General features: G+C 35.7%; 1 protein-coding gene across 4 annotated transcripts in view; it reads right to left on the bottom strand.

Annotated features, from left to right (window-relative positions):
- Positions 1–17,832, bottom strand: part of CCSER2 (coiled-coil serine rich protein 2) — a 150,125-nt gene that overhangs the window by 59,679 nt on the left and 72,614 nt on the right. For 2 of the 4 annotated variants that reach the window (XM_068548000.1, XM_068548001.1), the window contains exons 5-6: positions 13,337–13,499; positions 217–412 (exon numbers count right to left, since the gene is read on the bottom strand). In XM_068548000.1, the coding sequence (XP_068404101.1) occupies positions 217–412; positions 13,337–13,499 (359 nt within the window). Of the gene's footprint in view, positions 1–216; positions 413–13,336; positions 13,500–14,024; positions 14,103–14,204; positions 14,397–17,832 lie in introns of those variants that run through there. The other 2 variants (XM_068548002.1, XM_068548003.1) reach the window with 2 other exon arrangements.

The following is a 17,832-nucleotide window of genomic DNA, read 5'->3' as shown; positions in this document are numbered from 1 at the left end:
ATAGCTCATAAATGCTGGGGACTGTATTGAGACCACCATGCAAAATCACACATTTTTTTTCCTCTCAGAGAAGTTCCTATTATGTACTATTTAAACCATTATTTCTCCACAAATCTAAGTAGACATTAGAAATTCAACTTTACTTTAAAAATAATTAAAGTCAATCCATTTTACAATTCAAAATATCAGAGCTGAAAATGTTCACTACATACTAACCTGATGCAGCAGCCGTTTCAGTTTGAGTAACTGAGTTTTTACAGCGGTGCAATCCTGAACCATGTGCCGGAGGGTCATCTCATCCAGTATCACTGTATTTTCTGGTACATCTACAAACATCTTCTGAGCCTGGAAAAAGGGGATCCCTCCATAGCTTTCAAAATGACCCAAAGGAGATTCTCTATAGGGAGAGCCTCTGGAAGGGCAGGGGAAGAAGTTGGAGGGAAAAGATATACAATATAATTTCAGAAAGAAATAAACGTTATAAAATTATTACAGTGATTATTATAAATCATTTATCATTATCACAAAGCCTTTGACTTTTACTCACTTCAGATACTGAATTTGTTTCCACTGAAAAGTTCAATCAATCCTAGTTGTCATTAACACAATTATCATCTGCACTCCCTCCTTTTGTGTGTTTTACACATTGGTTAAGTAAATCTTATTCCTTAGGAACTAGAGTAGAAGCAAAAACCTCTGAGGAAAGGCCTTGCCTGGAAAAAATTATACTTATTTTACTTTTCTGCACTGATAGTCTGATCTTTAGCTTCTAATTTTAATTACCCTCTTAAACTTCACATCTTTTTTAGCTGCATAACTATGCTACCCTCATTAATTCCCAGTTTGGACACACCCCTGGACTCCTATGTCTTCAAAGTGCCAGCAGACAGTTAAGACAGATACACTGTTATTCTTCTGTTTTTACATTGTTGATAAACCATCTTTTCCAATAAAGATTAAACAAGGTTTTACAAAAGTCTTATACATACCACATATTTCCTAATCTTAAACTACCTTAAAAAAAACTACTCAAAAAATTTAAGCTTCCCTTTAGTTTCATGCAATAACATACATGCTGAATAAGAGGGAAAAAAAAAACCAACACAACTACAGATAATGTGTTTCACGGACGTGAAAAACACAATGTTTTAACCGGAAGTCATAGCTATAGCAATTTAAAAATTACTGCATTCACATTACACATAATTCCAGGTGGTTTTTAAGACAGTAACTTGTTATATGTGTGAAATCTCAATATTTAAAGTAATACATTGAATAAGTATTCTCCCCAATATAACGGCTACATTAACATATTAGGATTAAAGTTAAATTCATGGATGCATTAAATTTCAAAAGTAGAAATACAGTTTCTATTAAATTTTCTAGCTTTTAACAAATATTCCCAAATCTCTAAATTCTCAAATATTCAATATGAGATTGGTTTTCATAAGATTATTTTTCTCTGAAGCTACTTCTCATACTTGATTTCAGGCCTGATTTTTCTTTTAACCAAAGAGATTTTTAAGAACCTTTAAATTGCTGATCCATAGATAAGAATTTGTTCACAGTTAATTGTTTTATTTTTACAGATTCAAAATACAGTTGAATTATTAAATTTCAAATACTGATCGATTATTAGTAGGAATTTACCATCCATAACTGAATAGAGAAGCTATACACACATTGATGAAAAATTTTTTAAATAGTAAGACAAAAAGATAGAATCACCTGGCAAATGAATAGTAGAGACAAGAGTTATGTTTTTGGAGAAAAAGCTGACATACTTTGGGAAATTTTCTTGGGTAGGAAAGAAGCTGGGATGAACTATAAAGTGCGAGGTTTGAGTTGGACTGAAATGAAAGGTAAAGTTTTCTAGAAAAAGAAAATGAAAATAAATGGCACAAAAGTGTATGTTTTTCAGGGACAAGGAGACTCTTATACATGGCGTATGAGACTACAGACAGCCTGAATACAATTTATTCTTCAACTTCATCCCTCAGTATACCTGCCTCCCTCAGACTGACTTCTTAATCCATAGCCAGTTACCTGAGACTGCCAAAGCACACGACAATCGCCCTCATCTCCAAACCCATGTCCTCAACCTCTCTGTACTCTTGGCCAATCTACCCATTCTGTGCTCCACTGCACACTTGATCTGGAGAATGAAAACTCCTCTTCAATTTAAATTAGTTAGCTCTTCCTCAGGGAAAGCTTCCTTAATCCCCTAAAACAGCACTTGGTACTTCCACAGGTGTCCTTATAGAGCCTTCTGCTGGACCCCATCACAGTACTTGCCACAATACATTGCATTCACTTGCAATCCATGCCAAATGATAAACTCCATGAAGACACAGACTGTGTCTTCTTTTTTCTGTCAGAAACAACTTTTTGTTTGTTTATTTTTGTTGTTTTTATTGAATGAGTAACAAGTATGAATTTTAACCACTAGGTTGCTTTTTCTTTTTAAGCTTCCGTCTCTGAGATTCTAAAATTCTTTAGCTGTGACATGAAAAAGCACTACTTTAAAATTATAATCTGGAAGCAGTCATGTTAAAAAAGTTCCAGATAATAATAAAATTAAAATTACTTTTTATTTTACCAGATGAGTAAGAGAAAAAGCAGAGAGGGAAGAGACTGAAGAAAACTGGTCTGGAGTCTACAGCATGAGAATCAGGAATAGAATAATGGCTTATATTAGGTTTAGACATAAATATGAACCACATGCAAGGGACTAACGAACTAAAAACATTTCAAAGGAAGTGTCAACAGGTCTTGATCACTAACTGAATATGGGGACAAAGAACTGGCATCTAGAAAAGCCACAATAGTATAAAAGAGACAGCTCTGGCCTAGGACTGAAGTTTATATCTTGGCTGACAGTAACTAGCTCTTAAAAATACTTAATATCTTTGGGCCATAGTTTCTTTAGTTCTCAGTGTTGTCCAGTGCCTACCAAATAAAGTTCATATGCCTTAGGCTGCATTTCAAATACTTCCACCGTGAGACCCAAAACTAAACTTACATCTTCTCCTAGTCCTGATGCCCCTTAACTAGATAAAATTGTTTTATGACGCTTAACTTCTTTCACAGCATAAGTGAAAGAAATCTGCATAAATATCACCTCTAACTTGATGATAACTTGAAAACAGGGACTTATTCATTTTTATATTATTCAATTAATGCACAGATTATCTGAGTTCAAATCTCAGCTCTGTCACTCACTAGCTATATAACACACCGGGCAAGTCACTTTATCTATGCTTCATTTTCCTGAGCTGTAAAATGGGGATAACAGTATTTATATCTCATTAGGTTGGTATAAGGATTAAATGAGTTAATAATATATGTTAGAATGCTTGGAATGGTGCTTGACTTATAATAATTGTTAAAAAAAAACAATTACTACGTATTATTATTATCAATAATTTCTAACTTCTCTATATTGAAAATTTTTTCTAACATAAATGTCAAAAGAATACCATAATGCCATATACCCTTCGCCTAGATTCCCCAATTGATAAATGTTGACAAAATGCTTTATATCTATGTGTATATTTGTTGCTAAACCATGTGACAATAAGCTGGAAATAACATAACACCTCAATGAGGGCCATTTGAAGGTTGCTGGAAAAAATGAATATAATTGAGAAGGCTCAGAGGCAGAAGAAGACAAAAATGAAACAGAAAGCAAATACATAATGGAGGTTATTTTCAGAAAATAAAAGGACACTGTTAAAACAGGAGAAGAAAAAAAATAAGATAATGAAAGATAATGAAGATCTTGAAATTTCACATTCTGAGAAGATGATGCAGTTCACATAGGAAAACCTGAACCTTGGAAACAGAATGAGAGGTAAAAACGTGAGACAAAAGAGGAATTACTGGATGGAGGTTCCTTAAAAGACTAAAAATAGAACTACCATATGACCCAGCAATCCCACTACTGGGCATATACCCTGAGAAAACCGTAATTCAAAAAGAGTCATGTATCACAATGTTCATTGCAGCACTATTTACAATAGCCAGGACAGGGAAGTAACCTAAGTGTCCATCGACAGATGAATGGATAAAGAAGATGTGGCACATATATACAATGGAATATTACTCAGCCATAAAAAGAAACGAAATTTGAGTTATTCGTAGTGAGGTGGATGGACCTAGAGTCTGTCATACAGAGTGAAGTAAGTCAGAAAGAGAAAAACAAATACCGTATGCTAACTCATATATATGGAATCTTTAAAAAAAAAAAAAAAAACAGGTTCTGAAGAACCTGGGGGCAAGACAGGAATAAAGATGCAGCCATAGAGAATGGACTTGAGGACACGGGGAGGGGGAAGGGTAAGCTGGGACGAAGTGAGAGAGTGGCATGGACTTATATATTCTACAAAATATAAAACAGATAGCTAGTGGGAAGCAGCCGCATAGCACAGGGAGATCAGCTCAGTGCTTTGTGACCACCTAGAGGGGTGGGATAGGGAGGGTGGGAGGGAGACACAAGAGGGAGGGGATATGGGGATATATGTATATGTATAGCTGATTCACTCTGTTATAAAGCAGAAACAAACACACCACTGTAAAGCAATTATACTCCAATAAAGATGTTAAAAAAAAAAGAGGAATTACTGGAAAAATACCTCATGTTAGGTTAACAGTCATAAATTTGTACTTTTGTACAAATTTTAACAATCATGGACTTCTAGTAGGGAAATTAGACCATGAAAGCAACAAAAGACTCCAAGCTGCTTTGGGCAAAACACTGGAAGGTTGGCAGTGTGTTTGCAAAGGAAGAACCTATGTGGCCAAACACAGGCCAAGACGGCTAGTGGATATGAAGAATTGAACCAATACATGTATGGATGAAGGCAAAAATTATTTCAGTGGTTACAGAAGCATAAGAATGAAATGCTCACTATCATCAATATTATTTAACATTGTTCTATAAGTACAGCCAATAAAATCAACAAGAAAAACAACACAATCAGAATAACTACAAAAAGGAATTTTTAAGAAATAAGCTTTTTTAAAACCAATTCAAACTTAATCCATATACAGTAGCAGCACCCGATATGCAACCCACACACCTAATAATCACATTGCTACATAATCACTTATTGCAGTTTTAAAGTAATCTCCCCAAATTATATGGCTCTATCCATATATTTATATTCTTCACCACTACTATCAGAGCTTCTTGATTACTAAGATGTGTGATTTTTGTGCAAATCTTAAGATTTGTGATTCATAGGTTAGACTGGTGAATGGAGATTGTGTGTGTGTGTGTGTGTGTGTGTGTGTGAGAGAGAAACAGAGACAGAGACAGAGAGAGATTGAGATTTTTCTTCCTTATTTATTTCCTAATCTGAGTCACAGGTTGACTTCACAAAACCTTTGTTTCTTTTCTCACCGTTAATAAAAACTGTATATTAAAAGTTAAACATATGTATTTTTAACTTCTTGGTCACATTTTTTTAATGCTAGATTCAACATAATCTCAATTAAAATCCCAGCAAGTTATTTTGTGGGTAGCAACAAAGTGATTCTAAAGTTTATATGAAAAGGCAAAAGACCCAGAATAACCAATACAATACTGAAGAAGAAGAAAGTCAGAATACTGACACTATCTGACTTACAGATTTACTCTATCAAGTGACAGTAATCAAGACTGTGGTACAAAAAAACAGATCAGTGGAACAGAATAGAGGGTCCAAAATACACCCATATATATGTATGGTAAAGGAGCAATGGCAATTCAAAGGAGAGAGGACAGTCTTTTCAATAAATAGTACTGGAGGGCTTCCCTGGTGGCGCAGTGGTTGAGAGTCTGCCTGCCGATGCAGGGGACACGGGTTCGAGCCCTGGTCTGGGAGGATCCCACATGCTGCGGAGCAACTAAGCCTGTGAGCCACAACTACTGAGCCTGCGCGTCTGGAGCCTGTGCTCCGCAACGAGAGGCCGCGACAGTGAGAGGCCCGCGCACCGCAATGAAGAGTGGCCCCCCGCTTGCCGCAACTAGAGAAAGCCCTCGCACAGAGACGAAGACCCAACAGAGCCAAAAAGAAATCAATCAATCAATAAATAAATTAAAAAATAAAATAAAATAAATAGTACTGGAACAATTAGACATTCACACCTTTCACAAAAATTAACTAAACATGGATCAAAGACCTAAATGTAAAACGTAAAACTACAAAATAACAACGAAGAAAATCCAGGTGACCTTGGCAATAAGTTTTTAGATATGACACAAAAAGTACAATACATGAAAGAAAAGACTGACTAGCTGTACTGCATAAAATTAAAAATGTCTGCTCTGTGAAAAATATCATTAGGAGAATGAAAAGGCAAACCACAGGCTGGAGAAAATATTTGTAAAATATGTATCTGATAAAGGACTGGTATCTAAAATATATAAAGAACTCTTAAAATCAACAAGAAAACAGATAACCCAATTTAAAAATGAGCAAAAGATCTCAACAGACATGTCACTAAGAAGATACACAGATGGCAAATAAGTATATGAAAAAATGCTCAACATCATATCATTAGAAAATTGCAAATTAAAACAACAATGAGATGTCACTACACACCTATTAGAACAGTTAAAATCCACAACACAACACCAAATGCTGACAAGGATGTGTATCAACAGGAGCTCTCACTCATTGCTGGAGGAAATGCAAAATGTACAGCCATGGCAGTTTCTTACCAAACTAAACATACCCTTACTATATGACCCTGCAATCGTGTTTCTTGGTATTTACCAAAATGAGTTGAAAACTTACCCACATAAATGTTTAGAGCAGCTTTATTCATAATTGCCAAATCTGGAAGTAATCAAGAAGTCCTTCAGTAGGTGAACGGATAAACAAACTGTAGTTCATCCATACAATGGACTTTTATTTAGGAGTAAAAAGAACTCACTGTTCTTTAGTGATATAAAGCCATGGAAAGACACAGAGGAACCTTAAACACGTATTGCTAAAAACAGCCAATCTGAAAAGGCTACATTCTGTTTCCAACTATATGGCATTCTGTTTAAAAGGCAAAGCTATGGAGACAGTAAAAAGATCAGTGTTTGTCAGGAATGTTGCCAGGGGGTAGGGGTAGGGAGGAGAAGAAAGGGATGAACAGATGGAGGATGTGGGATTTCAAGGGCAGTAGAATTATTCTGTATGATACAGTAATGGTAGATATACATCATTATGCATTTGTCAAAGTCCATAGAATGTACATGCAACTTATTGCTTCAAGGCATTTAAAATGAAACCTAATATAAACTATGAATTTTAGTTAATAATAATGTATCAACATTGACTCATTAATTCTAACAAATATTCCACACTAATGTAAGATGTTAATAATAGAGAAACTGTGCATAAGAGGTGAGGGAATATATGAAAACTCCCTGTACTTTCTGCTCAAAATTTCTGTAAACCTAAAACTGCTCTAAATAATAAAGGCAATTAAAAAAAAATCCATGACTAAAGGAAAAGAAGGAAGTACTTACAGAATGGCAGAATAAAAGATCTCAAAAATCCTCTCCTCCATAAAAGCTCTGAGAACACTGGCAAATTTGTCAAAATCAACTTTTTCAGAGCTCTGGAATCGCTTGCAACAACTGAAGAGCACTTACTGAAAAAAACCAGCTGAATCTCATGAGAAGACCAAACTCTGTGACATTTTAATTTATTCTATTTCCCTGCCTCTCTTCCTAGCTCTGTGGTGGCTTGAAAAACAAAAGCTTTACAAGTACAATAGCTGTGAAATTCAGCAATCTCTAGCGGGTGGGATGGGAGGTAAAATGGGATTGGAACTCCCCAAAAGGCACCATTTCTAGAGAATTGTTACTATTTGACCTAAATGGCACCTCCCTAGAAAAGGCCCATTCTCAGCAGTTGTTTTATTTGGCCTCATTCAGAGCTCCCTCAGTGGGAATAGCCTTATCTCTAGTACATTTGTTTAAAAAAAAAAAAAAAAAAATCAGTGGCAATTGTTTAAAATCTCAGCTGCCTAAGATGGCAATACCACTTGGGACAAACAAGAAGGTGACCAAAAAACTTAAAAGGAAAACCTGAGGAATGAGATGTACACAGGAGGCTTTGGAAAGCTCCAACATATTCCTGGGCATAGAGAAGGCCACACACGTGTGAAAACCAAGGAAATACCTGAGAAGGTCTTAATCCCTCACCTTTTGCTGACCTTGAGCCTCTGAGCAAGCAGGAAATGAAGGCTAAGAAAGCGCTGCAATCTGCTTATCAGGTTGCTGAAGGCACCCCTGAACACACACACACAGGGAGCCCCTTGGCAAAAGGCTGGGAAACTTACTGGTGCAAGGCATTTAAGGAAATCGCTTTCTAATCATTAGCTCAACAAACTCCAAAATATGATAAACCAAAAGAGAGACACATCATAGTTAAACTGTCAAAAACCAAAGAAAAAGTGAATCCTGAGACAGCAAGAAAAAAGTGATATATTATGTAGAAGACATGCTCAATAAGATTAAAAGCTGATTTTTCATCAGAAAGCATAGGGATCAAAAACGCTAAAAGAAAGCCTATCGGGGCTTCTCTGGTGGTGCAGTGGTTGAGAATCTGCCTGCCAATGCAGGGGACACGGGTTCGAGCCCTGGTCTGGGAAGATCCCACATGCTGCGGAGCAACTGGGCCCGTGAGCCACAACTACTGAGCCTGCGCGTCTGGAGCCTGTGCTCCGCAACAAGAGAGGCCGCGATAGTGACAGGCCCGCGCACCGCGATGAAGAGTGGCCCCAGCTCGCCACAACTAGAGAAAGCCCTCACACAGAAACGAAGACCCAACACAGCCAAAAATAAATAAATAAATTTATTAAATAAAAAAAAAAAAAGAAAGAAAGCCTATCAACCAGGAATCCTATATCCAGCAAAACTATCCTTTAAAATTAAAGAGAAACTAAAACATTCCCAGATAAACACAAACTGAGTGAATCTGTTGCTATCAAACCTTCCCTACAAGATATACTTAAGTTGGAGACTTTAATACCTCCTTCTCATTAATGGATAAAACAACTAGGAAGAAGGTCAGCAAGGAAACAGAAGACTTGAGCAACACTACAAACTAAGAAAACCAAACAGACATCCACAGAATATATGAGATTAAATTAGTAATCAAAAAACTCACTGCAAAGAAAAGCCCAGACCCAAATAACCTCAATGGTGAATTCTATAAAACATTCAATGAAGAATTAACAAAACTCCTTCACAAACTCTCTCAAAAATAGAAATGAAACACTTCCCAGTTCAATTTATGTGATAATATCAAAACCACAAAGACATCTCAAGAAAACTACAGACCAGTATTTGTTATGAATGTATACAGAAAAATCTTCAACAAAATACTAGCAATTTGAATCTAGCAACATCTAAAAGGATACCATGACCAAGAGGGATTTATTCGAGAAATGCAGGGTTGATTCAACATCTGAAAATCAAAGTCATACACCACAGTAACAGAATGAAAGGAAAAATTATTATCTCAGTAGACACAGCAATAGCATTTGACAAAATCTAATACCCGTTCGTGGTTAAAAAAAACACTCAACAATATAGGAATAGAAGGGAACTTCCTCAACCTGATAAAGAGTATCTATGAAAACCCACAGTTAACGTCATACTTAACAGTGAAAGACCAAATGCTTTGCTCCTACTATCAGAAAGAAGACAAAGATGTCTGCTCTCATCACTCCTTAACTTGTACTGGAGATTCTAGCCAATTATGCAGGTGGGGAAAAAAAAGGGAAAGTATCCAGATTGAAAAGAAAAAGGTAAAACTATCTCTATTCTCAGATGACAGATCTTATATATAAGAGACTCCTAAGGAACTAGGGAGTCAGAAGGTTAAATGAATCATGCACATGAACATTGGAGGCTACACTCAGAGTTGCAGCAAAGCTTACAATGAAGAGGGAAAGTGAGCCAAGGGCCAAGATTTTTGTGAGCTAGGTATTGGGACCATTAAGGAGGAGTTGATAAAGCCAAATGCCCTAAGTGTCAAATGAAAGAGGCTTAAGAACACTTCATTTAGAAGTAACAATGAGGAGGGAAGACAAAGACCTCACCCCTAAACAGTACAGTACTAGAGTGCCTGGAAAATAAGAATCCTTCACATAAGAATGCTACTGAGGAATTAGTACATTTCGGAAAAAGTTACAATCAGGAGAATGTAGGTGAAGAAGTCAAGGATATGGGTTTGTTAAGATGTGAGAGAATTCCATATGGTTAATGGAGGGTGTAGGGAAAAAGGGAGGTCTGGGGAGAAAAGAGGAATAAAAGGATAGGCCAGGTGAAAAGAGAAACAGTACTGACAAAAATACAGAGAAAGTAGATCAGTGGTTCTGAACCACCAGTCCCCTGAGTTACAGATTAAGACATAATCCTGTAATTAATTATGACAACGATGGGAACTGAAGGACAGACAGGAAAGGGAACCAGCAACATTCAAGAAGTCATAGAATGGGAAGAGCAACTTTTACACATGTAATATTAAAAGGCCCTGGGGTTAGTACATCCAAATCTTTTAAAATCAAGGTATAGAAAGAAAATAATAGTTTTAAGGTTTGCTGGAGTAAGGCTTATCTTGGATGAGATTTCTCTCTGTACCACCCATCCCCATAACTGGCTCTGAGAAATACAGAAGTCCCAAACCTCGCACAGCTACCCAAAAGCCTGAGGGGATCCATAAACTGGTTAACCTATAACTAGTCATAACAAACCAGTATGTGTCAGTTCACTTGTTGGGAAGTTCCGCGCTGAGTCAGATTAGCAACCACCAAGAGTTCTGTGCATTTCTCTCTCCTCATCGAGACTCACAAGTGTGGATGATCCACAAACCACTAGTCCCTCAAAATACACTGTGTAGAAGGGATTTGTCCTCATGTTTTGGAAAATGGCTACATATTTTCCTTTACCACCTTTTGCATCATCACAGTACTATAATTATATATTAAAGGCACTGCAGAGTCTACTATTTAAAAAAAAAATTAACTTCGTTTAACTTGTTCTTCCTATACTCATCTGATCAGAGTCTCCCTTTTCTACACCTATTGACATCCAGGAATACAGTTTTTGAAAAATGTTGCTTAACTTTTCTGACAGATAAATAATCAGTCTCAGCTTGATCACTGCCAGGGACAGAGACTGCTATCTCCAGATAATTCATTCCATTTTGCATATTCTCATTAATAGTCTCACAAAGCTGAAATTTGCCACCCTTTATCTTAAAATGCATAGAAAGTTTTGCTATCTACAGTTAGAGATCACATTTATTCATTCGTCCAAGTGACCTACCAATTCAGCTATGAACCTAAGAGCAGTTCTCTGAAAATGTCACACTGTTTCATACATGGTTTTGCACATGCTATTTTTTCCATCTGAATACTCATCCTTCTACAGAAACTGATCCTCTGCAATTGCTACAGTCATAGCTATCAGTTCAACAGTAACTTTCTTTATGCATCACTATCCTAGACAAAAACCTGTATGCTCCTGGAGTCCTGTATACAACACTTTGAGGCACCTCTCATCATTACACTGTACTAATACTGCATTATAACTATCTACATACCTGTCTCTTCCATACACTAAACACCCTGGCAGCAGGAAGTATTTACTACTCGTATTTGTATGGGATGGAAAAGGCACAAGAGTCTTCTACCTACCTGATAATTGCAATGATTCCAACTGACCTCACACACTGCATAATTCTTTTTAACCTCCTCAAAACAATGCTCCAAGAAGCCAGTACCAATCTACAGCTTTCACCTCTCACACCATCTCCAAATTCATTCCAGCTTGAGAATTTAGCACAGGGCTCAACATACAGGTTCTCAAAAAATACTTGTCAAATGGTTGAAGAAATCTTATAAGCAAAGGTTCATATTTTAGGTAGGCTTTTAAATTTTCATAAGTTGGCCTTAAATTTACCTTCTTATAAACCAACCATCAAAGATGAAGGAAGCATCACCTTCATTATTAGCAATGAAGACTATCTTTATATCAGATTCCTGCCTGATAATACCAACTCTCTGATGTCCATTCCTTATCAAAAGCCCAGATATGAGAAACAGAACAGCCAAAATAATGCCTGGAAGGGTATGTACTCCATACATTCTTCTAGATCTTCTAAATTTTATCCTGGCATCAAATTTTACCAACAGAAGGATCTTTAGTTGGACCTCACTGTTTCATGATCCACTGTACAACTGCCTTTTCTCACTTAGAGTTTTTTGTAGCATGGATTGAAGAACATAAAGAAAAAACAGACTTAAGGAATTTATCATTATTTCTACTTTGGGAAGCTGTCTGAGACCTGTCCACTATATCACAAGGTATTCTCCTTATAAGAACTCATGCAAAGCAACTGCTTTCAGGTTTCTATCTCATAAAAGCAAATTAATTGAGAAACATACCCTTTATCTTATGTATATTATAAATCTTCAAGTTTTGTTCAAGTTTTGTTCTTTGCTTTTGCTGCAAGGAATCTTAATTTTTTTTTCTTACTTCAAGAACTATACAGTGCCTTAAGTTTCCCCCCTTCCATTATGTCTTTATCCCAATTTTATTATTTGTATTGTAAATGTGCTCCAAAAGGACCTCAAGTCCCTAGGAGAATGAGATGACAGAGTAAAAATGAAAAAAATTAATAACTGCCATCGGGTGTCTATAGTAAGTCAGACACTGTTCCAGGCACTTTTATCCCTGATCCTTGAACACTGAGAGAAAGGTATTATTAAGTATGTTTTACAGATGGTAAACTGAAGTAGAGAGGGGTTAAAAAATTACCTAAGCTCACAAACCTAAGTTGTACCAGGCCAGGGTTTGACCCCAGGTTTGAATGACTACACAGCCACACTATACATAAGGTCTGACCAAATTAAAGACTATGCTACACTTCAAAAATAAAAAGTATTCTAGTATAGTACTTGAGGAATTTTAAAATTTCAATTTATTATATAAGCAAAAGAACACAAATCACTTGGCACTAATTTTACACATTAATATCTTAAACATAATAAACTTCAACAAAGTCAACATCTCCGATCATTCCCAAATAAGAACTAGAAAATCACACAAAAATTTAAAGTTCAAACAGCAGACATAAATGTTTATATTCATGACAAAGCTAATGAAAAAAGATTTGAGCCAAAAGAAAAGAATTAGACATATTATTCCAATTAGTACCACATATAACTTGAAATGTTTTTTGGTGCCTCTAAAAACAAAGACGAAAAACAGTTTTGAGGGGTGGGGGGAAATAGGATTCAAAACTAGTAAGATAGAAAATATAATTGACATTAGACTCACCTGCTCAAGTCACTTTTTCCATAGTGATGATAGTGGTCAGGATGGCTAAGGTGGTAATGTTCCTGTCCACTCCACCTCTGGGGTGGCCTTTTCCAAAATCCTTCTTGAGACTGCCGAACATTTCTGTCTGATCGGTCAAAGCGGTTCATATTGTCACACTCCACTAGACAAATTCAAAAGTGAAACACTAGAAACATGTATACACACTCTATAAAAGCTAACTACTTATAGCTCAATAATTAAATGCTGCTGAAAATATAAAAGTAATATTCTAAAAATACCAGCCATTTATGTTAGCTAACCACAAAATCAAGATTTCCAGAAGAAAAATGACTAGTTCTTTCAGTGAAAACCGAACTTTATATTATTCAAACTGAAGTAAATTATAGAACTTTCATTATCACAGTCACTTAAGTAACAACAGTCCTACTGTTTTAAAACAAGCAAATTATCCTTGAAATCAACATTATACATTTTAAACACCAGTAGTCAGTTTTAAGCGGTTTTCATCATTATCAGTAGTTGGTTCTGACTTCAGAATGAAAATGACAAGAAAAAGTAGAAGATTTTTAAGTCTGGTAGAGAACTCATTCCTAAAAATGAATGCCACAATTAATTTTTACTGATTTCAAGAAGCACAAATTAACTCTTCATCATAAACAAATCATATTTTTTAAATTAAGCTCACAGTTTTAGAAAGTAAAACGCTCCAATCTGCCGATAGTAGAGCTTGTTCAAAAATTCTAAAATGCCACTGAAAACAAAGCCAGTACTTTGCAGCAACAAACAGTACACTCCCTGAAATCCAAATGCCACAAAAACATGAAAAGAATTTCTTTGAAACACCCCAAGCTTCTCCTTCACTTACCCAAACACTTTTTCCTCACTTATCTGAGCACTCACTAAGAGAGTTACTTTGTACAAGGGAGACATTGTGTCGCTTGCTGCCTACTCAGACATAGCTGCATACGAGGCACTGACAAACAGGCCTTCCTTCCTGCTCAACTCCCAGCCCTCCCTGTGGGAAGCAAGCCCAGTTTACCCTGTGACTCCATCTTCATTCAGTGCTTACATAGCCTCTGAGTTAAGACTGTTACTAAAAATACAACTAAACACTAACCCAAGGCAGCAACAGGAAAGGTTTCTCTAGTCTGAGAATTATTACATGAGAAAGTTCAAATCCTGCATGTTCAGAATCCCTTGTGATAAGAAAGCTTTAGAAATCAACCTAATCCTCCCCAATTAAAAAAAAAAAAAAAACTCACTATTTAAATGATTGTTTTAACTTAACCTAAACCTGAATTTGATACATGGAAAGTGTTTAATTACAGTATACCAGATAAAAACAAACTTCCCCACTCCAAAAAAAGGTTGATACAAAGTGTATATGTTCAATTCTCATTCACTGAACTCACTGTGAACACATTACTTGTATATGAGTAACAATTTAAATAAGGTTCTAAAAGACATTGAAATTTTGTTCATTAGAAAATTTCCATTAGAGAAATCAATTTGGGGAAAAAAACAATAGGTTTTATAGTTCAAAAAAAATTTTTTTAAAGAAAAATTTTTTAAAGAAGACTTACATTTGAAATTATTTCTAACAATTTCTCATCATCTTATTGGGATAAATTAAGATATACATATTTTTTTAAAGTTCAATAAAGAAAACCGGACTGTTAGGTAAATAAAGGCATGGTGACCATTATGCCACAAAAGTAAGGAGGAGAAAATAAGACAGCAAAAGAAAACTAAATTGAAAAATAATCCTAAGAAGGCTTAAAAATGCTTTTAGTTGACATTCACATTATACTCACAGACTCAGTTAAGTTCCTTAAGTATTTCTACATGGCATTAAAATGTTACTTTAGGTTAAGCAATTCTATATAGCTGAGGGATAATCTATATCTACTTTTAAATCTGAATTCATATCTATTCTTAATTCACGCAGGTAAAATTCCATTCACTCCCCAAAAAAGAAATTCTGTAATAAGAATCTGATATATAATTAGTATATCATCCACACAGTGCACTCAGAGTAATAAGAAGCAAACTAACCAGGAAAACAGGTCAGGAGATGGGGTTAAATGCTGTGGGAAATTATAATGCAGAAAATGATGTGCTGCTTTTGTATTTACTAAAGATTGTTGGTAATACACACAGGCTCCAAATAAAGCACTTTCATTGAAACATGAACTCAACCATCAGCATAACTGACAAATAGGCACCGGAAACAAATATTTTCCATGACTACAAAACACTCTTGTTAGAATTGGGACAGAGCGGGGCTTAAACTCTCAGAAAAATGTCTCCTCCAAGACTCTGAAGGAAGGAAGGGTCCTGCTTATACTACTACCTGCAGTACCCATCAATCATGTTTTGATACTTTAAAATGTTACTAAGAAGAGAATGCGAAATAACATTAGTGGTCATTTCTTAGAAAAGACTAAGGGCAGAGAAAAAGAAATAACATAGAAAATAAAATGGAAAGCCAATAAAATTACAAGATGGAGTTAATTTAAAGCCAGTTTCCAGAGCCAATGAAGGAACAGGACAAACAAGACTAAGAAAGGAAATAAATCCTTCTGAATGTGTAATATCATTGGGAAGGATGAGGCAAACCTAAAGGCTTTCCAAAAAAAATTTTAACCAATATGCTGATCAAAACTATCTACACACCAGATTTGACCCTAATTATGAGTTTAGGAATAGAGAATAAATAAACGCCTTCTGAAGGGGCTTTCTAGCTCCCAAAGTAAACGGCAGATTTTAGTAGGTTTTTTACTATGAGTAGGAGACAGAATTTTCAGGACTTCTACCCTGTGATGAGGGAAAGAGAATCTAACATAGCTAACTGAAAGGTATGGGCTATGGAGATGCCTATGTCTAACACTCATCATACCCATTTCTTCTGATTTGATAAAGAACGAAATATGATGCCAAAAGTAACCTAGATTCTTTCTAATAACTTAAAGTCCTAAGAAGATAATGGCTGACAAAGGTAGTATTTCTATCTATGACTAACAACTGGCTATGAAGATAGCAGGAAGAAATTATACATCAGAAAGTCTGGAAAGAATGTGTCATGCAGGAGGTTTTACAATCTGAACAAGAAAGCTTTTAAAATGAAATTTGGTTGAAGGAAGAAAAGCTCATGTTAAAAAAAAAATCATGAAGTTGTTATTACTAAAAGCCATTAGTACAGAAAAAGAAAGATAAATTTTCAGAAGAAAATACAGTAATTGGAAAGTGGTAAAGGACAATACTACTGACCTCATATGACTATATCTCAATAAAATGTTTAGCAAAAAAGTGGCCTTAGGAAATATATTAATAACATGAGGTAAGTGCAATTTAATAGGCACCATAATTTGATGGGGTAGGATTCAGAAAGTAATTAGAAAGACATCTTTTTCAACAGAGAAAAGTTTAAAACAGAACGAGTAGAAGAAAGATCACACCTAAGAAAATGTATACTATGGAAATTTCATAAACCTAACGATGATGCTATGAATGTGCCAAATGCTACGCTTTAATCTGTAGGCAATGAGTGACCATTACAAGTTTCTGAGCAAGAGAATGAACAATACAACTATGCCTTTGGTATAACCAAATTGTTCATATGAGAGACACTTTAGAACAAAAAGCAAGCAAATCTCAAATACCCACTGGTCTGCTAAAAGAAATTCAGATTCCAAAATTTCCTTAAGAGATTCCTTGACCAAGGTAAAAGAAAAATATAAAAGAAAATGATCTCTCTTTTTAGATCCTCCCAAATTGCTACTCAAATCTAAAGTCCTTTTTCCTTTTATTCCTCTTCCTTCATTCTACGTTCAGTTTCCCTCTGCCCCATCTCTCCCTTTAACCTCTTTCCCTACCCCTCAAGCTGACCAGAAACCTAAAAAGCTCTATGCCTCTTAAAGTGAACCTTCCTTCAGAAGATGGAAGATTCTCTTAAGGTTGACTTGGATGTGGTCTCATCCTGAGCTGAGAGTCATAGCTACAGACTTTCTAAGGTCTAAACAAGATTGGGAGAAATTTCCAGAAGAATTTAGAATACTTTTAGCAACTGATAATCCAGGGCCTCCAGATCTATACCAATTAGTTCATACATTAGAAGGAAATCTAGGTACATAAAAACAGAATAGAAAAAGCACAGTGTGAAAAACCTAAAGTTGACTTAAGAACCCACGATTGTGTAGAGGAGGAAAGTTTTTCTCAACTCTCTTAGGGCCTGAAAATAAAACTGACAAGATAGATTAATGGGAGAAAAGCATACAAATTTATTTAATATGTGACAATGGGAGCCTTCATGAGGAAATGAAGACCCAAAGAAACAGACCTGTATATTTTTATGCTAGGCTTGATGAAGAGTAGACAGTCAAGGAGGAATGTGACAGGTTAAGGAGTCTAAGTGTGGTAAACTGGGGGAAACTTTAGCAAGGCCTGTTTGTTAGGATCTTCTTGGTCTAACTTTGTCTTCAGAGATAAGGATG

This window comes from Eschrichtius robustus, chromosome 7 (assembly GCF_028021215.1).
Source record: "Eschrichtius robustus isolate mEscRob2 chromosome 7, mEscRob2.pri, whole genome shotgun sequence".
In the NCBI taxonomy this organism is placed as follows: Eukaryota; Metazoa; Chordata; class Mammalia; order Artiodactyla; family Eschrichtiidae; genus Eschrichtius; species Eschrichtius robustus.
Note: the sequence above shows the minus strand (reverse complement) of the source record. Positions and strands in the feature narration are given on the sequence as shown.